Source organism: Papilio xuthus, unplaced genomic scaffold (genome assembly GCF_000836235.2).
Source record: "Papilio xuthus unplaced genomic scaffold, Pxut_1.1 DF824655.1, whole genome shotgun sequence".
Classification (NCBI taxonomy): Eukaryota; Metazoa; Arthropoda; class Insecta; order Lepidoptera; family Papilionidae; genus Papilio; species Papilio xuthus.
Window position 1 is genome coordinate 2,543,123 of NW_013533994.1, and position 23,361 is coordinate 2,566,483.

General features: G+C 34.2%; 3 protein-coding genes across 6 annotated transcripts; 1 reads left to right on the forward strand and 2 right to left on the reverse strand.

The window, feature by feature from the left end:
• The first annotated feature begins 2,374 nt into the window (after positions 1–2,374).
• On the forward strand, positions 2,375–5,494 carry Uro (Urate oxidase). Its single transcript, XM_013325971.1, has 5 exons — positions 2,375–2,486; positions 2,591–3,102; positions 3,398–3,521; positions 3,620–3,806; positions 4,660–5,494. The coding sequence occupies exons 1-5, from the start codon at positions 2,464–2,466 to the stop codon at positions 4,831–4,833; spliced, it is 1,020 nt and encodes a 339-aa protein (XP_013181425.1). The 5' UTR covers positions 2,375–2,463; the 3' UTR covers positions 4,834–5,494.
• Positions 5,495–5,721: 227 nt separating this feature from the next.
• Positions 5,722–17,477, reverse strand: LOC106127783 (uncharacterized). 2 transcript variants are annotated; one of them, XM_013326023.1, is made up of 6 exons: positions 17,375–17,477; positions 16,965–17,077; positions 9,154–9,304; positions 8,718–8,909; positions 8,365–8,565; positions 5,727–5,891 (listed from the first exon to the last, which is right to left on the reverse strand). In XM_013326023.1, the coding sequence occupies exons 1-6, from the start codon at positions 17,414–17,416 to the stop codon at positions 5,835–5,837; spliced, it is 756 nt and encodes a 251-aa protein (XP_013181477.1). In that variant the 5' UTR covers positions 17,417–17,477; the 3' UTR covers positions 5,727–5,834. The 2 variants fall into 2 exon arrangements, with proteins under 2 accessions (XP_013181478.1, XP_013181477.1); XM_013326024.1 differs by lacking the exons at positions 16,965–17,077; positions 17,375–17,477 and adding an exon at positions 14,794–14,996 and having other exon boundaries at positions 5,722–5,891.
• A 526-nt stretch (positions 17,478–18,003) lies between these two features.
• On the reverse strand, positions 18,004–23,360 carry LOC106127784 (sodium- and chloride-dependent glycine transporter 1). Of its 3 annotated transcripts, none has more exons than XM_013326026.1 (12): positions 22,543–23,360; positions 22,173–22,304; positions 21,916–22,070; positions 21,773–21,843; positions 21,460–21,592; positions 21,241–21,375; positions 21,062–21,165; positions 20,615–20,852; positions 20,223–20,351; positions 19,552–19,752; positions 18,475–18,603; positions 18,004–18,181 (listed from the first exon to the last, which is right to left on the reverse strand). In XM_013326026.1, exons 1-12 carry the CDS (start codon positions 22,664–22,666, stop codon positions 18,047–18,049), a joined length of 1,686 nt encoding a protein of 561 aa, XP_013181480.1. In that variant the 5' UTR covers positions 22,667–23,360; the 3' UTR covers positions 18,004–18,046. The 3 variants fall into 3 exon arrangements, with proteins under 3 accessions (XP_013181480.1, XP_013181482.1, XP_013181481.1); XM_013326028.1 differs by lacking the exon at positions 22,543–23,360 and adding an exon at positions 22,398–22,528; XM_013326027.1 differs by lacking the exon at positions 22,543–23,360 and adding an exon at positions 22,398–22,528 and having other exon boundaries at positions 22,173–22,317.
• Position 23,361: the final 1 nt, after the last annotated feature.

The window sequence follows — 23,361 nt, forward strand, 5'->3', positions numbered from 1 at the left end:
TTAATTGATGTCAAGCGAGTTAACATATTATTGCTTGTTCCTAATTGGCCAGCGACACATGCCAAAACATTACGGATTTCATGTCCGCAATGCAATGTTGCGAAGCTTAAATTGTTGTGTATATGTTTATTTTAGTACGTCTAAATATTTCATCATCATAAATAAATTATGTGGGTATATTATATAATCATCTCTTTCCTGTAACGTCTTCATTATACTGTACTAATTAGGTTTCTAATATGCAATTTTATAAGATTATCCAAGGATGGTTACAATTAGAAATAATAAATAAGTGTACATCATATGGTAATCAAAATAAATATTATGAATAAAAAGTATAAGTATTATAAGATTCAAACTTTAGGGTGACTTGTGATTAGCTACTAGCGTTTGGTACGTCATAATACGTTTCACTGATATCTAACATAATGGATTGCGTAGTGTCTCGTGTGAAATTTTGAGCCATCATAAAGTTTGGACGGTAGCATGTATGGAGATCTCGTGATATTTTATCAGTATGTTTGTTTTCGTTATGATAAATTGTGACCTTATTTGTCTTTGCGATTGAAACGCTGGGGTCAAGGGTGATCTTCGTCACTGCATGTTGTTTTTCGATTGTTATGTTTTTAATTTTTTAAGTTAACTTATCACTATATTGGTCATGCAATAATATTCAGCGTTAAAACGCAACCGGTCCAACGCAGAACGACTTCATAACATTGTCTGTGTATGACCACTTAAGTTCCTAGTTGGAATTCACTCAATGAGAAACGCAAAATTTAATAAACATGCAGCAGCTTGTCATCTGATTTTCACCTTCACCTTATACTTTTTTGGAACATATATGAAGACTGTAATTTTAAAAGATTCAAAGAACTTTAAAGGCAATCTTTTTTTATTTTTTAAATTGGGTGAATTGGTGAATGATAAGAATCTATAGCTAAAGCACAGAAATTAAAACATAACGTAATTAATGATGCCCTCAACAATTAAATTGACATCTACAAATATAATTTCTCTTATACGTTATGTACTTTGAATCCATACGTTGAACTGTCGATAAAGGAAGTTAATTATGTGGCACAAGTGACGCGTGCCTCAGACGATCAGCATATCGCCTCTTTACGTTATATGCTAACACCAGGCCTTGACTCCGCAGATGATAAAAGAGATTATATTTGACAAATAAACAAAAGCTCACAATTTATTTTATCTGTATAGACGAAGGCTAAATCAATCTAATTCCTTATATATAAAAGTGTTTACATGCTTATATTGGGGTTTTACTCGCCGCATCGTCCGTAATCCCGTGAAGGTGTTAAATATTTACACCCTTTCTTAATAAGAGGAGCCTTACACCTTTCCATCCATTCTACAGAAGATTTTTATTATCAACGGCTTTTCTTGGTGATTGTTGCGTAATATTCTTCACAATGTTCATAATAACGTGGGTTTCCATTGACATCACCTACAGAACATGTTGGCATCCCTATAATTGTCTATGAAAAGATGAACATTATAATTTATTTTTATGGGTATTAGCAGTGGGAACTTACGCTTAAGTCAGAGAAAGAGTAACCTATCTAACATAAGAGAGCGAAATCTTATGTGGTCCTGTCAAATGATGGGACTAATACAGCATTGTGTATTCTTACTGTTATCTAACAGATCATTTATTGAGGAAAAAACTTTAAAATTCTCGCAACAGTTATCCATTATTAAATTAGATATGCTCAGTTTCTAATAATTATATGTTTGGTTATCTCTAGTCATAATAATAACGAAATTAAATTTTACAAGTTTGTGAGAATAATTGAAAACGTGTCGCAAAACCTATGTATTAATTTTGAAATTGAATGTACGATATTTTATTTTATCTGACAATTTCTAAATACTCCCTCACGTATTGTTTAAGTAATTTTCATAAAAATAATAATTGTCTTATACGGACAAAGTTACAAGCGGTATAACATATGAATTACTACGATGGCCAATAAGGCTACAAGCTTATTACAAACTTTCTAAGACTAATTTAGGTAACATTATCGTAACCTTAACTTTTAGGTTACATTGAAAGTTAGATATGGTCATATATAACGCGTGGTCAAGGTCCTATAACCTGGATGAAACGAATAGTCTCTGTTGCTATTGAAGTTGAACTGTGATGTAGAAGTTCTATGAAGTCACGTGTAATTTTGTATAGCTCTGTGTTGTACCTTAGAACGAGCCGTTGTCATGTACAGGTCTTTTTGGATGTTATCAGCCTTACGTCACAGTAAATATCAAATATAGACATGTTACTATTGAGTTCCCACTGGGCGCGTGCTCGTCAGCGATAACGCGGGTCACGGGTTACTCTTATATATGAGGGGCTGGCCGGTCCTTATCGCAGTCACTCGGGTCTGGCCTACATGAGCCGTCGTTGTTTCTTGCACACACTCAAAATAAAGTAAACTGTTCGAAATGCCGTGGACTAGCACCAACAGGTACAATAACGTCCAAACAGCTTTCTAAATTATAGCTGCTTTCTACACACGAATCGAAGTTCTTGATCAAAATATAAGTACTAATTTTGTTGTTTTTCATATAGAATCTATGCGAAACCCTCCAACACGAGTGGGGGCGAAGGCGTCGCAGCCGTCGCAACTGCTAGCAGCGCCCGCGCCGCGCCTACGGCCGCCGCCGACACGGGCGGCCGCTTCGAGCTTAGCGACCACGGTTACGGTAAAAGCTGCGTCAAGCTTTTACACGTGTACCGCGATGGCGAATACCACGCTATCCGGGAGTACGACGTGTCCACTGAGTTGAAGCTGACCAGCGAATCACCCTACGTGATCGGCGACAACAAAGACGTGGTCGCCACAGACTCGCAGAAGAACACCGTCTATTTGCTGGCGAAAAAGCACGGTGTAAAGACACCTGAAGAGTTCGGCGCAGTTGTTGTGAACCATTTCCTGTATACATACAAGCAAGTCGGTGAGGCAAAGTGTCGTGTGGTAGAGTACCCGTGGGAGCGATTGCAGGCGGGCGCGCCACACAATCACGCCTTCATCTTCTCACCCGCCGCCACGAGGTGGTGTGAAGTTTCCCAAGTTAGACACGGTAAGAAAATATTAAAATAACCCTTGAAAAAGATATTATTACTTTATTCCCCGTAAGAAGCCAAAGATAATTTTTCTTAAAACTTAAAGAAAAGTATAAACAGTAAAAAGCTCTAGTTTGAAATTGGTCCCGTAGGCGGAAAATTAAAGTAAATGAATTGAGTTAGATAAATTAACTAACATAATATTTCTAAAAGTTTGCTTCTTGACTTACTTTTTTATGAGAAATATTTTTTGTTTACTTATTATCTTCAGTTTAGATGTGTAGTTATCTTTAATATGTATTTTATTTACAGACGCAGTAGTTGTTAAGTCGGGATTGAGTGGATTAAGAGTGTTGAAAACGACACAATCCGCTTTCGTAGATTTCGTTCAAGACGAGTACACAACCCTTGCGGATGCTGCTGAAAGAATATTCAGGTATTATAAAAATATTACTACCAGATAGGTTAAAATAATTTATAAAGTTATAAATTATAAGAAGACACAGTATATTCAATGATATATTTTTCCTTTAGTACGGTGGTGGAGGCGGAATGGACGTACGACAGTATGCGGACAGCGGATTTCGACAACGCGTGGCTCACTGTGAAGGACGCCATCTTGGAGAAGTTCGCCGGCCCTCCCGACACCGGCGTCTACTCCCCCTCCGTCCAGCACACCTTGTACCAAGCAGAGAAGATGGTTTTAGAAAAAGTTTCAGAGGTTGGTACCTGGATTTTTTAACTACGACAGACAGCTCATAATTAGCAAATTACCAATTACCACATTAGGGTTGATTAGGCCTTAGTAAAACTCTTGTGGGGCGGTTGACTTTACACACGTCTTTAAATTTCTACGAAGATACTTCTATGCAGGTTTCCTCACAATGTTTTCCATCTCCATAATGTTTATTATTACTATATTAAATGTTCTATTGCATTTATAGTGTTTGATGAATCTTTTGCGAATATATTTTAGTATCATAGAGCACTTTATTCTTTACACGAAGTTTTTACATAATAATAGTAATTAATGTAATAAAACAGTTTGTACTCTCGTTTAAAAACATGTTTATCAATTCGAGCGATTGATATAAGCATCATGATATTTTCGGGTGTTACTTGTCCTTAATTAGTTCTGTTTGTTTACTAATCAAGTGGTCATGTACCGACCGAGGCTATCTCAATGAAATGTTATTGTACCGAGTGTAATATAATAACATATACTATGTACAAGTATATAGGACGACCGCGTGCAGCGATAAGTTATTATAAGGATCACTATTGTTTATATGACAATAATTTGCTGAACGTGTGCTTGTTTGAAGCGATAATTGTCTTAACTATTATAACTATTGATTGTTGTGTGTACACAAGATATGATATCACTTTGGCGAATTTATCAATTCTATATTAGTCGGCCTATGATACCAGTACAAATTATGTAATTTCAATAAATAAGACACTGATAGCGTACTAAATCATAGTCCTCAGAAAGGCCATTACAATCTATCGATATTTTTTTACATGGACAAAAGATACGCCAATATATATTTATGTAAAAATATTGTTCACAGATTTCGTGGATCAAAATGACGATGCCAAACAAGCATTATCTAAATATAGACATGTCCAAATTCCCTGCTAACGTGACGAAAGGAGACCCACGACACCACATCTACCAACCTATCGATAAGCCAGCCGGCTTAATCTACGCACAGCTACGCCGTAGACCCAAGAGTCATTTGTGATGTAGTTAAAGGCTACGTTTCGTAGCAATGTCTACAATGATGAATTTTAATGAATCTATAAAAAACATATTTTGCTATTATTTTGTTACGATATAATCTTGGATCTAAAATACAGTTATAAATATAATATTAATTCTAGATTTGATGTGTAAAATGGTAACAGTTTAGTAGCAGAGTATTGTACTTACAACACGTGGTTTCAAACCAAATGTTTTGTAATGTCTACAATCAGTTGAATTGTAAGTTCAAGAATGTAAAAAAGCTTAGTATTTCATACACATTCCGTGTGAGTTAGTTCAAATTAGTTTAAAGTGTATAGTTTATAAGAATTTTAATAAACAAATACTTTGGATAGGTAACGTAATAAGCGCTCAAGTTCTCAATAAATCAATCAAAATCTAGTCAACTTAAGAGAGTGAGGCGCCATAAACTTTTATTAAATCTGACTAAATTTTCGTACTAGTGCTATGTAATTATCTATTGTTATTAATATACATTATTTTTAATAAAGGTGTTAATACCAAACATCTCACAAAGCTCCGTATTGTGAGGTATACTTTGATTTTTAATTTGTACATAAGAATCGGACAAAATTGAATTGTATATAAATTGTTGAACCTTAGAAAATAACTATTAAATATAAATAAATAAGAATTGTGTTTTTATTTCATCAATTCGTTTTTAATTTCAAATCAAAAATAAAATATTCAATCAATTCAGAAGTAAAACTATTTACTTATATACATGTGTGCTGTGGAAGTCATTATCATTTTCGTATTTAAAATTTTAAGAAATAGTAGAATAAAAAACTGATTATAAACAAAACATTTCCTTATTTATTCAATTTCAATATATCACTTACTACACCTATGATACAATTTTTATAATTGTATATTTCAATTTTTTTTTACATAATCATATAATTAAAAAAAATATTTGACGGTTGTAATAAACATATAAAAGTAGACAAAGATACATGACTTTTGTTTGTTACATTTTTATTAAATACGTTTCGTGCCAATGATTTTATCAGCCAGTGCGTAGAGCTCTTCGACGGTCTGGAATAAAAAAAAAATGTAAGAATTAAGTTGTTACACAAGCCTATGAAGTAACAAATTGTTGCCAGCAGTTTTAGTATCCGTAAAGATTTTAGTATCGGCATCGCATACATCGGAGAAGGCATCAAACGGTAGCGTAGTAAACACAATTATGTTTACGCAGTGTTTGAAATCACGGAGGGATTTTAGTGTTCCATATGATAAAATGATGCGTGAAAATGTATTACACAGTTCATATTATTGTTTCGGCAATAGACTAATATATAAAATTCTCATTTCACAATGTTAATTACCATATTCCTCCGTAACGAATCTGAAGATCCTATTCATTTTTAATCCCGCGCAGACGGAGTTGCAGGCGTCAGGTAGTATTATGTAAAATCGTAGCGATTGAGTCGCAGTTCTCTCAATAACGAAACTTAGCTCGATCCTATCAGTGTCAAATATTGTTTGTTTTGAAATAGTGATACTACAAACGTTTATTTTTGTTAACGATAGCTTCAAAACGTTCCGCATTTTATTGACATCATCAACAACTCAAGATTAATCACGTTTACGGAACAAAAATTTGAAACAAAGATTTTGTTTAATCGTGCCAAGCAACAGAGAGATGTCAATGACACCGCCCGACACTCGTGTCCGCGTTGCGTGGACTCTGCACAGTCGCCATCTGCCGGACGCGATTTTTACGTGATAACTACAATGTAAGCTGATTGTGACACTAATCAAAAATGACTAACTGCCCACAAGCCCTATTCTAATAGGTATTTATATATAGGCTTTATTTTGTTTTATTTGAAACCTCATCCGTTAAAAATAATAGTTGACTTTTAAAAAACAAAAATCATGCCACTCTCACACTATACTACACCGTCTCAATATGCACATTTTAAAGAGCAGAAATCCCTTAATTTCTAATGTTTTATTAATTTCCAATCTTTAAGTATTGATGAATTGAATTGATGAATATTTACAAAAAAAAACCCAGAATCTAGACACGAATGAATAATAAAGTCCATGTGAATATGTGGTTTAAAATATAGATATAAATTGTACTAGTTTAGAAAACTGAAGTAGTGCAGCATGTATTAACCTGACTATCGGTCTGCCAGTGAGTGATACGTGGAAGGTTAATCACGTTTTATCGTGTGATTCATTTGAACTTGATTAGGTTTCCAGTTAAAACTAGCGAGAGTAAGATGACGATAACTATTACTTTGTAGCTTCCTTTCAATTAATATGTTTCAGACGAAAATGTCTATGTAAAAATATCTGAAAGCCATACAGTAAAAAATGTGTAACGTTTTTTTTTAAGTTTAGAAAACACTATTTACAAAATACACAAATCTGATTTTCGTTTTAGGAGAAGGGGTTGAGCCACGAGTCCCTGCACGAGTCTTAAGGCCGCCAGGAAGCAACTATATTCGCAAAACTATTTTGCTCCCCTACGTCAATGTCCTTTACAAACAAGGGATAATACCAAAAATTACGCTTATTTAAGCTGAGCAGCTTCATATAGCAATTAAAAATTTAATAAATATATTTAGCACAATGCGAAGAATTGGTGATGTTAAGTAACACGTACATCAATCTCGATGTCTAAATGGTGACTTACGTTCGAAAACTATTAACTACGTATAAATTGGTAAACCAAAATCAATAAACCCATCTGTCTATGAAACTCTGGGATAGAATCGATACAAAGTGAATAACTATCGAACTCGCCAAAATGGGTTTAGAAGTATAATAAAACATACAAAAATATTTACAAACCTTCGAAAACCTATATTTTCCTGTATGAGGTACTAACGAAAAAGATAACATTGTATCTTGGCCTAAAATTGTTATTTGAATATTTAAATAAAAATTGGTCTTAACAAACTTAAAGATCACAGTGGCACATCACTATTATTTGTATTCGGTATCTTGGAGCAAACTGAGCTAAGGGTCACTCGGAGTTATTAGATATCCGGTTGGATCCGGTTTGACACGAGCCTTGTTACTTGTATGTAAACAAAACGACGATTACTTCGTGCACCGTCTAATACATGTCGTAAATCTTAAATGGTTCGCAGGGAAAATGAGTGCCGATAATGCAGACCTTTTGACATCCTGGCATCATTTTCTTGGATCTAGACTATTCTAATTTGTAAATGATGTAAAAATAACATTTTATATTAAAACTAGCTGTCTCCCGCGACTCCGTCAGCATGGGACTAAAAAATAGATATTCGCCGATTCTCAGACCTACTCAATATGCTCACAAAATTTCATAAGAATCGATCAAGCCGTTTCGGAGGAGTATAGGAACGAAGATTGTGGACACGAGAATTTTATATACTGTGCTATCTTTTTCTAACCCGTTATGATTAAAATATGTATGCTTTATTGTTTTTCGTAACAATTTAGGTAATGAGAGATAAATGAGTTACTGATGCTATGTGACAACTTGTAGAAAGAATAAAAATATTACCGTAAGGTTTTTTAATGCTTTAACGTCATTGGTTTCATATTTAAGTATTGCGAATTGTTCGTCAGTGAAGCGGACGCCTTGTTCGATGTCTGCGAGTTTGCGTTCCTCCAAGTCAGCTTGACATTTAGCAAGGAGCTGCTCAGCAGTTAGCTTTGAGCTTTCATCATCAGATTCTTCTTCTTCACTTTCTTCGCCAATGGTCTGAAAATATAGGTAATTATAAACTGGAAAAGCTGTGGTAATGAAAAGATCACTTTTCTGAACGAAGCGTTGTGACAATATCGAGTTATATGAAAACAAAAATTTATATATAAACTATATTTTATGTAAAGAGGGAAAAATATTTAACTTACCTGATCAGCTTTGTGTGAGGATTTTAATTTCCTGTAATAAGCATCCGCTCTTTTCTTCGACGCTTTGGCAACTTCTTTATTTACCATCCTCCAAAACACGAACACGGGATGATTGTGGAGCTCTGGAGGACACTCCTTGAGAGGAGTCTTTCCCACCAGTATTAATCGTTTCAGTCTTTCCATCTCATCAAGCTGTGGTTATAATCAGTTTTAAGTTGAAAGAAGTTAATTGCCGTAAATATCTGTTTTGTCCTCAAATCATACATTCCACGGAGTGGTTCAGAGCCTTCTCAAGTTAGGGGAGACCAAGCTACTAAGATCACATGAGCTTTTGACAATGATAGAGTGTATCTCTACAGAGTTCAGGACATTTCGCAATTTTCTATTTGTTTCTTTATTGTGTGTGTTGGTGTAGTGTTTTGTAGTTAATACTCACAACTCTCATAGATATTCTCTTATTGAGGTTCTCCTCGTTGACGCTGCGTATCCTCTCCTCCAAGTCGGTCATGTATGTCTTGTCGGTGAGGCGTACAAGGTTGGAGCCCATGTGCTTCTCGAGGCGGGCGCGCACATGCGGATGCAAAAAGCTGCGGCAAAACAACAACAATTTAACATACAAATAACACATATACCATGCTACAGAATAATTAAGATGAAGAATAAATATTTTTAAATTTTTAACGAAATGGTTTGATATATGATTTGCTGAGTTAAATTTTGAAAACCTAATAATTGCATCTACATTAAAAGCATTTTATACTAAAAAAGCAAAAGCTACTTACGTGCCCCGCGTCTGTTGGTGCAATGTTCGGCGATTCGTCTTGGCTACAAATTTTGATGGACTTGGAGCCAAAAAACTGACTTACCGTCTAGCCGTGTTCGCCGTAAAGTTTTAGTGGTTTTGACGCGCGGCGGCTCGTGTCATAGTTGAGACCTTTATCGTAATACAGTGTAGGGCGAGCCTGGCACTGTGAGGTACGCCCGCCGACACCACATGTACGTCGCCCTTAGGGGAATATGTACACTTACCTTTTGGATGGACTTAATTTGTAAAGAAAGACTAAATATGAGAAAGACGTTTTTATACTTCTTCTGTGTTTTTGAATTTAGAAATCATTCGATTCGTATTATTCCCCGAAGTGTTGCAATTGTTAGTCAGTCGGTTTCCTTGGTTTTTAAAATTAATTACGACTTACATTGTTTTCTTGTTGTAATTAATATTGCGACCCTCGGCGGGGACAAGAATGAAAAGTAAAATGAAAAGATAATCTAGTGTGTAAGCCTCATTATATTGCGTGGTGAAAGTTTGTTAGACAATCATACGAGTACATGGTACAAAATTATGGTTTTGGTATAAATTTCGTTGATAGGGTTCAAGTTGTCAACAGTGTCGTGCCAAATTTACTTTAAAATATGATACCGTTTTAACCAATCAAAAAGTTAAGTAAATTTAAACAGTTATGTAACTCTCAAACTCTTTGATATGTTTAAAATTAATACGCAAATGTTACATTTTATGACGTATTACATTTATAAATTCATATAAATATATGTCAAGGTACGAAGCCAGACTCATCGTAAACTCGCGGTAGCCGTTTTTATGGTTTAATAAATCTTCAAAACTCAGAAAGATTTGACTTATTTGTCCTTATTTCGCATTAACCGCTGCCTGTATAGACATTTTAGTTAATAAAACTTTATTAGGGCGCTATCAACTGTAAACTGTCACGCATCAATAAGTCAAAGTGCGTTTGGCGAGATTGGCTCATATCTTTTTACTATGTCTAGTCATTGTAATTATTTAAACATGAGATTAATTTGAAAGAAAAGCTATGTATTATTTATACTTTTAACACTTCAAATTGACGAAATTAAGTACAGTCTACAAGAACGCATAGGATTTTTTTTATTTACGGACTACGGACTAATTGAACTATCAAGTTGATGGTTTTACAAAAATCTTTTTGATTTGATTGTGTACACAAAACCTTTATTGACAGGTTCCCCCTGTGTACATTTACTTAGGACGCGCTAGAGTAGAATAATAGATCGATATAAACGAAGAATCCAGGAATTGCTTCAATGAATTTAGTTTTAGACGCCTGTCAAAATACATACACTACATTGTCTTCCAGTGAAACAAAATCCGTTAAATATATTTGTTGTGTAAATGGCTTGGTAGAGGATGTTAACACAGGTTAAAAATTGCTTAGATACAGCTGTTTGCTATCTTCATATAAAATTATTTTGAATAAAATTTAAACCTTATTATGTCCGAACAAAACTTAAAACGTGAAAATGTGCTAAAATAAAACGTAATCAATGTTGTAAAGTAGACGGCGGCTCAATTTATCAATCATCTAAATCTTTGAAACGGACCTGACCCGACAAATCGATAAAGAACAGACGTACTTTGGTGCGAATAGTCTCAATAGAGTGAAAATAGATCGCCAATAAATCGCCATATTGATAGACAAGATCGATCTTTCGTTGATTACTATAAAATAATCAAGTTCTAAAGATCGATCCGATATTTCGAAACTGTAAAGTTGCGTGTTGCAAACCATCACGAATACGAAGGAGGGAGGGTGAGAATTTAATTACTGCGTTGCGAATGATACTAGAAAATTGTTTTACAAATTACTATGGTTAGTTTGATTATTTTTATTATATTAACGAACAGTATGATACTCGGCATTTGATATCTCTTCCAAAACAGCATGTTTATTCCATCAGAAAAAAAAATAACAGTGAATATAAAACGAATTAATAAAAAAACATACTTTTCCCGAAGAAACGTACAGAATTCAAATTGAACATTTTGAAGTACCATAAATCTACCTACCCTATAAATACTTTACAAAAATAGTTTTTGTAATCGATGATTTTTTTTACGATTTGCGAATCGAAGTGTGTTGACAGGAACATTCAAATAATGTACAATTATAATAAGTTAATTCGACATCGACACTCGCTATAGTACACAGATAATAAAAAAAAGCTTGTAACTAATGATATCACTGGGACCTCCCCAGTTACAACGGGCAACACACTATCATTTTATTTCCCTGTATGATATTACGACAGATAATTATACGAAGAGGAATTTATTATAACCATTTAAGAAATAAACAAATTATAAAATTACGTGACGATATCTTTTGGCAATATTTTATTATCATTTCGTAAATAAGTTACCTTTTGATATATTTACTATAATTTTGAACTTCTTTCACCAAACTTTTTTAAATAAAAGTTAATTGATACTAATATTTTTCATAAATAACAATAGACTATTGAATTATTGAAGAAAAATAGACTATATGTACACAATTCACTTGAATGTAATAATCGTAAAGCGTAAATCAGTTAAAGGAAACATAAAACTTTTCTCTGGAAGGTAATAAAGTATGTAAATATTTAATTTCATGCCGGCATGTATTAAAGAAGTCCAAAGATTATAATAATATAAGATATTGAGTTTGCCTTACGAAATAAAATACAGTTGTGGCATTTTAGACGACCAAAGGTTATCTTACTCTGTTCTTGGGAGGTACGAACTGAAGGTAATCACTTTCATGACTTTTTTTTGTTACATAAATTGAGATTTACATGTTATAATAAATTATTGTCGTATTTTTTATTGAAACTAAGTAATCTACAAGCGTTTTAGGGGAGGATAAATAAATTGTCTTTGATTATATTATAAAATAATAAAAAAACCCATCTATATTATATTGTTCATGTATTATGTGTACATCTATAGTATATTGAGTTGTATAATATTGCACTTTAATACAGTTTTCAAAATGAAATAGTTATTCTTTTAACAATTTCTATGCACATTTTTTTTTAATCAGAAAGAAATCGTGCAACATAGAATAAAGTTTAATTACATTTTATTATGTTAAATAGCTGATAATTATTTAATATAAACAATAAATAACATAATATGATGAAATATAAAACTTTCTCAAATTATATAGTCCTTATCATTAGTCTCTACACCTTGCAAACAATATTGCGATAGTGATATACATATTAAAAACGTTTTATATAAATTGTTAAAGAGTTCGGATATGTCCAATTTCATATGGTCAAATATTACCTACATAAATATGCTTAAAAATAAAACATTTGATAAGCGTGAATCGCTATAGCGTTCCGATAGACTGACAGAGGGGTCATCGTAAATCTACGCAAGTCGTTTCCCGGAATAATTACACACTGCCCGAATTATAAGTGACGACACGTCGACGCGACGCGTCACTCGTTTCCTCACGTGTGCGCTGCGGTCGCCACATGTAAATACGTTTAATCTGCGAGACTGAAAGAATGCTCTCGAGAAAACTCACCGATGAAATTCTCTGAGTCACTGGTAAATAAATAGACTTGATACATACATTTTTATGGGTCGTTACACAAAAGTAGAAATCGACTGAGATGAAAATGGCACAGCAATAAAATGTTACATCCGTGTAATCGACATTTGAAAGATTTACGTATACTAAAGTTACATACATTAGGAATATAGTAAATTTTGACATAAACCCTTTATATATAACTGATAAATGTACTCGGCCTTAATCATTAAGATGTAAATAATAATTTCCCACGAGAATATAGCAGTGTACTAAAAGTTTTAATGAATAAATGTGTATTTACGTTTAAAATGTTCGAAACGTTAAATTGTAGGCCGTAAAATCGAATACTGTGATATTTTTAAAGCCGTAAACCTTACGTCACGGGTTTAAACAGCTCATGAATGCTCGTTCCACTTTACGGTATTAACATAGTTTTCATCTGCACTTACGCATAATTTTATCTCTACATTGATTGTATGCGGCCATTAATATAAATAATCTTCTCAAAAGAAGGATGGCCGTTGCCAGATTCTATTTTATGAAATATATATATATATATATATATATATAATAAAATAGATTCTATTTTAAGAACATGTTAATTTTATACTGGCCATGGTGAGAATATGTACTATTATTGACCGGCTTTTTCAAATTAACGATAAAACTTTTTAAATATTGTACAACGACGACACAAATTTCTTAACATTTATGAAACTTTGTGGACCACCTGTTTTATACTATACGTGTTATTCCAGTATATTATATAAAAGTGTATTATTATGTGTATATAAGCTTAGATCGAATAATATTATTTCTGCCACGTGAGCACCACGTTGTGCCCTGCCACGTTCAACGTCATATGGGGTAGTCAACGCGCTCTTATTTCGTGATTCAAGTTCGTATAAACAAATTGAATATGTCCATAATTTAAAATGCGAATAATGCGATGCGAAAAATGCGATAAACTGCGAATCGACGAAACCGTTCTGACGTTTCATCCCATCGAACAGCCATAAAAATACATACGTAGGTCTGTTTTATAGAGCCGTTACTTTCCAAGAATAATAAAATAAGATGGGATTTCTGAGATCGACGTTACATCTAGGTAATGCGCTTATTTTATTTTTACACAAAATTTTTCGAAGATTTTTATCACTATACAAAAACAACACAACTCACGCCTCCCATGAGCGGAAGGCCGTAATATAAATGAGAAAAGAATAGATACGAATAAATTAAATGTTAATCCAAGTCCGTACGATCTACAAAACAAGCACACGAGAAAAAACTTTTACATATATCGGAATAATTGAACATAAAGTCTAAATGACGCACAATGTTTACATATTACGTAGCCAAAACCTTCAAAGCACTTTCGATCAAAACAAAGCTTGTCTCGATAGAGTAAACCAGTCCGATATCCGCTGACCGTAATTCATCTTTGATTTACGATCCTTTTAGATACGATCGGAGGAAACGCCTTTACACCGATCCTACCGCAAGTACAGAGAATAAATAAATTATGCACCAAGATGTTACCAAACCAAACCAGACCAAAACTAAGAGCTATCGGAACAATATAATTTATTGCCGAAAAGAATAATGTTTCCATAAGATTTATGGTTCAAAATTATTGGTAAATTTCGTCACAATGCGTGCGAGTAGTACGTGCAGATGAAAAATTTATGTGCTAGATGAGTGTAGGGAACCTCAAGGCGGACGTAGTCCTCGGCTGCAAGTCGATTGTGACGTCATCGTAGTCGCCGGTGGACCGTCGCCGGCCGCGGTCCGCCAGTAGCTCTATGGTCGTCCAGAAAGAGCTCTCCGAAGCGCTCGAGTTGGCTCGCTGCATGTTATGGCCGCTTATGACGATTGCATGTTGCCCCACAAACGACTGGAGGTGCAATGACTGCCGCCGCCATTACAGTCACCATGAGCCTGCCACCCCCGATCGCAGAGCACCCCACGTGACACCCCACCACACGCGAACATTAATACTGTTTGACACGGCTGACGGATAATTTTCCGCACACTCACTCAAGAAATTCATACGCAAGGTCAACGGAATAGTTTCATATTAATAATATTTTGCAACAAATATATATTAGTCATTGACTGCACAAACTTGTCGTTAGTACAAATGTATAAGATCGAGGACGATACTCTTAGAGCTAAAAGGAGATTTGAAATCCTTGAATCTGAAGGTCCATAGACTAGTGAGTTTTGATTTATTTTATTGATCTTCCTAAATATTTAAATGCTTGTAATAAATAGTTTGAGTGTTTGTGGAGTGCCCTGCATGCAAAGGTGTCCCGTTTCTGCGCGCGAGCCTAGTGAGGGTGACCCGGATGGCGCCAACGTCGCCGCGACCGGGTCAGCAGGCATCACGGCCTTCGCCTCCCACCGAAATAATTGCGTTGTCATCCAGTTCATTGACATTAATTTATTGCATTTGTTCATTTCGTGATTCTTTCCAAGCATAAAGCAGTCGGTAGCGATATGTATGGAAGCTGACAATCATTTGTTTATTATCATACATAACATACCACGCAACATTCGAGTAAAAGGTCATTGAACTTGTTGCATAAAGTTAACTGCGAAAACTTGAAGGAGCATTAACACGAACGTTAAACTTTACTGTAAATCTAACTTGCATAACATTGAATAACTTAGCATATTCTTGCTATGTCTATGTTGTGAGTATAATAGAACTATAGTTGCTAAAACATTGCGGTTAAATTTAGAACATTTGAAGACCAATTGCAGTATTCGGGAAGGTGAATGTTACGATCCGATGATATATTGAATGAAAGCGATGACGTCAAGCGTTACTAATTTAAATTTAAATTTTTGTGAGATGTATTTTTGTAAGCGAAATATAAAATCTTAAAATTTATGTTGATCCATAATCGTTTTGTTTTTACTTACGTACAAGTTCATGAATGTAAAATATTGAATTTTAATATTAAAACAATTTTGACGTGAACTTTCCATAACAAAATTCATTTTGTTTTAATTAAAATTGATACTGTTTTGAACCAAAATGTTAAGAAACAAAAACAATATGTGTACAATCAAAGCAACTATTACTTTCTAAGACATAGGACATTTAGTTATTGAAACTACAATCGCACTAAAGTAGGCCGTTAAAACGTTAAATATGATTTTTAAACACGTGATATTAATATCGGAGAGCGGGAGGTCACGTGATTACGTCTTTGTTACAGACAATATAGAACATTGTAATAATAAAAACTTATTAAAACTAGATAAAACTCTAAACGGAAGAGATAAGAAGTGCGTTATTTGCTTAGCAACATAACATTAGCTTAAATAAAGGTTAATCTACTATAACTACATAGCAAAGTAGAAGTACAATCTTTAATATTAATATAAAATTTATTATTATTTAGGTATTTCTCTTGGCAACAAAAATATAGTAGTGATAATAAGTATTGGACGAAAACAAATCGTCATATGACCCTTCTGTCACACGGAGCAATCACTGGCAATAATATTACGAAAAAAATAATTTTCGTGCGAAAACATAACATAATAAAATATTTATGTTTAAGAATTGCAGAAGATAATAACAATATTTGGTAAACTGATAGCGTCTGGAAATCAATGGATTTTTCATATTGATGATGCAATTACGAGCTTGTTATTGCGAATACATATTTTTTTATCAGAACAGTTACTTAAACTTATTTGCCATGCAATACTTGTCTTTATGACATCAGATATTCTACACTGAAACTCTGAAACTATTATAAATATATATGTTCCTACTTATAAAGGAAACATATGTTTGAAATGCTAAACTACTGTATCGAATTCAAATATTTTAATAGTAGAGTCGCTTATGAAAGTAACTCACGCATATTCTATGATCTTGGCCTGCCACCAGCGTGGTAGGTTGGGCAGCTGGAATCTCTTCATCCTGCGTCGCCTCTCCATCTCACCTTCGCCGAGCTCATCTTCACCCTCCACCTGACACATTATTGTAAATTCTTATGTAGAACATCATAGCATTTTTATTAGTAGATTGCTCGGATGCTGAAAACGTTGTCATCAAGCAACTTTCAGCTTAGATCAGCTGCTAGCTTATTAAATGTTTGTTTGATGGTGTCTCGAGAACGGCTGATCGGATCTTGATGAAATATGACATAGATGTAGAACATATTCTGGAAGAACACATAGGCTATTACTAAAATTTTTCTTAATTTCGCGCTCAGGGAGTCGTGGGCGACAGCTAGTTAAGATGGTTTTGAAGTAGTAAGTACTTACCTGAATCTTGACCCTTTTATCTTTATCATTTTGATCAGGCATTTTCTCTATTTTTATATCACTTTAAATTTTAAAATAATTTTGTTTGATTTTAAGTTTTTTAAATTTATATCATCTCGTAAATTTTGATAATTTTTTAAATTTAATTACACTTTTTAGATTTTTTAAAACCGAAAATTGACAAATTGTCAAATTTGACACCGGTCAATTTTATTGGAGATTTTTTCCACGACATTTTTAACAGTTGCCAGTATCATGTGTAACAGAAAACAGAGGCTTAATTGATATAATCATGAAACAATGCATCTCAAACAAATGAACTTGCATTTTAGTTTTTTTGTTGTTAAGAGTCGTAGATGCCATATTTTGTGTAGAAATACCTTAGGGGGGCAAACGAGCAAGCGACGATCTGAATTCGCTAAAATAGCGAAGTGACTACTGACTGCTCTTAGAAATTTAATCGACGGAGTGCTTCCCGCACAGAAAGGGGATATTTTCCCTGAACCTCTTTCGTGAAATCCACATTCTTTCCTCAGCCTTTTAAAAGAAAGGAGGGGAAAGGGGACTAAAAGCTTTGTGTAGTAAAGACAAAGACGATGTAGACAAGGAAGGGAGATAGAAACAAAAACTATGGTATATTTAATAACATATATTTTAAAGTAAAATATTTTGTTATTTGTCTGCATGATTATTTAATACATCTAAGGGCACGTGCAATTTTTTTTTGCGAAATGTATTCCACTGCGCGCGGACTTCGGTCTCCGCTGGGCCCCAGAGCGCGTTCGCACGACAATTCTCCTTGATCCGCTGAACAAATACAATACATTATTTAAATTGTATGAATTAAACAGAACCATAAACACTTGACATTGGCCCAATCCGATGAGGGAGAGCCATAAACAAGAAACAGAACAGAACAGAAATTGTAATAATATAACAGTATTTTTTATTGATAGCCCCCTTTCAGGAAGGTGCGCTAACTTACTGGACACAATTTATAATACTTGTCGATAAAAGAGAAGAATTTTGTAATTGTAGAAAAATATAGCACATATTGAATTTGAGATAACAAACATGTTTATTTAAAAAAAAAAAATTACTTGTAGAACAGGTCCTCTGGACATATAAATAGTTTTCGCTGCAAAAATAGGAATGCATACGACCGACGCAAGTGCAACACACCAGCCAGCTATGCCTGACGCTTCACGCAGCGAATAGCCGGCCACCACCTGCATAGATATAAAAGATTGAAATGTCAATCAAGTACAAAAAAAACAGATAATAATTTGGTTATGAAAGGTGATGAATTGGAGCAAAACAGCGCTTAGTCGTCTTCACATAAAAAAACTTAATTAGTGTAATCTATGTGTTCTTTCAGACTATGTTCTATACGTTTGGCAAATTTAATCGAGATCCGTTCAGCCGTTCTAGAGATATCTTCAATCATCCATCCATCCATCCACATCACATCCATCTAAACGAAAAAAGAAGCTCTTCAAGGCATAAATTCGAAAAAAGAATAAATAGTATCCTATGTCCGTTTCCTGGCTCTGAGCGACCTCCTCACCGAATTTTAGCCATATTGGTAAAGCCGTTCTTGAGTTATGAATAGTGTAACTAACACGACTTTCTTTTATATATATAGATAGTCAGTGTTATATGAATATGATGAGTCCTCCTTCCTTATTCTTTCGTCGAACACTTGGCAACAACACACAGAATTTGACAAGTTAGTAAACATCAGCTGTGAAAAACAACCGGAATATGTTTTGATCTTTGATTTAATGCATATTCATGGCGAGGCGCCAACATACCATCTTTGTATATACTTCCTTAGGTTCTTCCATTCAATATATAGCCGTATACTAGGAATATAAAACATACGCCTTGCGCGTTTTATATTATTGCTTTAGTGTACAATCTGGGTGGTAATCAGAGCTTTTACGCTCTTAATTAGATTATCTGATTAGACTATTTTTGTATGCGTCGTCATAAAATGTAAAGACCTCGAATTGATCAATTAGAAACTGGATAACGTAATTTTATGCCGAATCATTTTTAATTTCTTAAAAGTTCTTTAATTGTAACTTATGCAACTTGTAACAATGTTTGTGCTAATAATAATCTTTAAAGTTGCCACTTAAGTAACCAATAAGTCGTTTCTTTAAAGTTTTTACCATTAAAATAACTGGCAGTACATATCTCCATAGTATCAGCCAGAACCTCCTCAGTGGTCTGCCAGTCATGAAAAGAACGTCGGTTCTGAGCTTGTCCTGGCCGTATGTGTAGACAGCTGCAACCAACTCCATGATGCAGACGATTGGCACGCAAGCTATTGCCACGTGCGAGTCCAGTAGACCGATTATGTGTAGACCAGCCTTAACAAAAGAATAACAATTTTTTTTAAATGGAATAAAAAATTTGATTATTATCTAAAGCTGTATAAAGCTTATGCAATTGCTTTTAATTATTACATTAACAGTTACAACACAGTTAAAAAAAACATGCAGAATTGAAAACCTTTTTGAAGTCGGTTAAAAAAAATATTTAAATTCCCTTCGAAATGACAGTGGTACAAAAATGATTTTGTACGTAGAGACGCACGCAGAGACTTCCGCTATATTTTAATGATATAGATAAGTAAATACATCTTATTATTTCCGCTTATATTAATAATTGAAGGACTTTCGTGTATTGAATAACAACAACATATATTACAGTACACAGAATACGTTTGCATTTACTAATAATGCAATAAATCATATAATTACTAGTGTTTATTAGTTTATTATTAGTGTTTACATGCAACTTGTTATCATTTGATGCTAATATTAGTTTCTATACTAACCTTGGTATTACAGATCGTTGAAATGGAAAAAAGTATTAAACAAGTCATAAGAGTTATTAGTTTTCTGCGTCGATGCAACTTTGGATATTCGTCTAACAGACCTGTGATCACGGCTTCTATTGTCACAAACTAAAACAGACATAAACATAAATACATATAAAATAGCAGAAATTTTCAAAAAGCGCTTTTTTTATCGAAGACATCCTATTTACTTTATGTACCCCGTTTCTTTTTAATTTAGTAGGTACCACATTTAAGTAAGGTTTTTAATTGTACGCTTAGTAAATTGAATAGCGGCAGTCTTCTGTTTTTATTTATAATTGTTTTCTACAGAGAACTTTCAAAATGAATTATTGGTATCTTTTTTAAACCTAAAAAAATGAGAAACGTACCATAGTATCAATGCCAAGAAAGAACAGCATAACAAAGAAAGTTATAGCCCAGAAATTGGGTGCCGGCATTAACGTGACAGCTGCTGGGTACGTGATGAATGCTAGTCCCGGACCAGCAGTCGCCACTTGACTGACGGGCACCCCGGCGCGTTCCGCCGCAAAGCCAAGCACAGAAAACACCACGAAACCAGCCCAAATACTTGTACCACTGTTCACTATTGGTATTATTATTGATGACCTAAAAACAAACTGAATAACACGATATAGCAAATCGGTGCAATATTTGATAAATACGCGTCAGAAGATCACAGGTCGTTTAACGTAACGAAAATGTTTATTATTAATATTTGTTGCTGTCTTAAAATACATTTAAAAGTCAAAAGCTCAATTTTATTTACCTCATTATAAAATAATTTAGAATTATATTATGTTTTAAAATACACACACCTCAAATTATCGTAGTGAAATCTGTTGAAGCTAGCCATGCTAACTAAACCTCCCCATCCAGGTCCGAGCGAGTAGAATATCTGTGTTGCAGCATCTGCCCATACCTGAAATGGACCTTTTATGTGATAATATTTAAAATACTATACAGTAAGTTAATAACTATATCAATTAAATGTAACCTTAGGATTCTTCAACTGGCTCCAATCGGGTAGTATAAAATATAAGATCCCTTGTCCAGCGCCGGGTAAAGTCACGCCGCGTATAAACAGAGCAAAAAGCACCACATACGGAAACAGAACTGTGAAATAAACAATCTGTAAAAAACAAATGTATTTTAAGTCTGGTATGAAGAATAAGGGCAATGTGCCAAGTTTTTTGTGACAGTTATGTTCACTCACCTTACCGACGCTTTTGACACCTCCGCATATACAGAGGTAGACGCAGACCCAACATATTAAGTTGCAACAGAAAAGAGGCCACACGATGCCACCGATCTCGTTAATACTTGGCGACATTTGCAGCAGACGTATACTGAAATACAAATACATTTGGCTAACAAAATAAAATTTAACAGCACTTAATAGCACTCTTTTATTTTTTTCCGCACCGCAATTTCTATTACTATAAATCTGTTAATTGTTATGTATTCAGCCAGTGATTTATCATTTGTCACTAAGAAGGTAAAAACTAAAAAAAAGTAATTTTGCTTACTGGAAGAATTCGTCTTCGGGTGTTGTTACCGCACCTGTACTACCGATTGCAGATGTCGAGTTTCCAGTTAACTAAAATTATACAAATCAAATTAGTAAACACATTTTAAAAGAGAAATATTTGCCAAAATCAAATCAATATACCTCAGAACAACGATCAGTGTTCCATGTGTTCCCGCAGCTCTGCCAGGGTAGGGGAGAAGTGAACGAATGATAGATGTACAGCAAGGGGAATGACATAATCGCAGCGAAGTACGTTGTAGCTATTATGTTCACTAAAATCACTGCATATCCCGCTCCTGTGAACGTAGAATTTAAAAAAATCCTTAATAATTTGTTAATTTATTTTCATAGACAGACAGTTGATAACAAGTAACAATGTTTATGCAGTGGTAACCAACCTTTAAACAGTGGGTTGATGTTGAATATAGAAATACATCCTGCGCTCGCAAACTGACCCAGCGTCGTCTCTAAATACACGAGCGGGATGCCGCAGATGACAAGCGTCAGGAAATATGGTATGAGAAATGCACCTGGAATTTATTGCTATTTTTATATTATGGAATAGATTGTGCTTACCAATATTAATAACGTCATAGAGATAATATAAAATGTAAAGTACTTACATATTCTTATGCGTAGTAGATTTTAAGGTTATTACGAATTAAAAGGAATATATTACGATCGCTGATACTGTGTTTTAGAAATTAGTTGATGCATTTTGCGTCGTATTGTACCTTGAAACCACAAAATTTTATAAAAATAACGTACCTCCTCCATTCCTATAACATAAATATGGGAATCTCCAAATGTTTCCAATACCGACGGCGTATCCTAGACATGATAGCAGATACTCTAGCTGACTGCCCCAACGCTCGTGCGACCTATCAGCCATCGAAACTGGACTAAATATATCGTCGGTCGTGACCCCCCAACGCCGCAATTCTTTCTGATAGCGGCATTAAACTAATTGAGGATATGGATGCTTATCCACCTATTGTCCTTTGCCTTCAATCAAAGCACAGGCGACATAAATGGAAAATTTTGTGCGTGTCGTAATATTGAGATGGACTTTAGTCACTTGATTTGTACGAAAGGTTAACTTTTAGAGGCCATTTTTAAGTACACTTTTAGAAGTAAAAGAAAGAAATTTTCTTCTCTGGTCCTATATAGTTATACTTTAAATAACGATTTAAAAACTTTGAACGGCAAATTGGATTAAAACGACTCTTCCTCGAAATTGAATATAACGTTTTAGTCCAATTTCATAGAGGTTATTTACGGATAAAAGGTAATTGGTTCTAATAAGCTAAGTGAGAATGTAACCTTAGATAATGAGACTGCAAACCACCCACTGAGTCATTATCGCTTCAAATTCATACAATCTTAAATCATTTATAACCGGAAAATGGTAGTGTTTTTGGAATTAGATACAATACAATACATTTTCAAGGAATTACCACTTTCGTAGCAGTCATAGATGTCATATGGCGTGACAATGCTTAAATTGGTTTTAGAAATAAGATACATGAAAACAGCTCGAAAACGCAAACCTTTGTATTTTGTAGTAATGATATAAACCTCATGAAG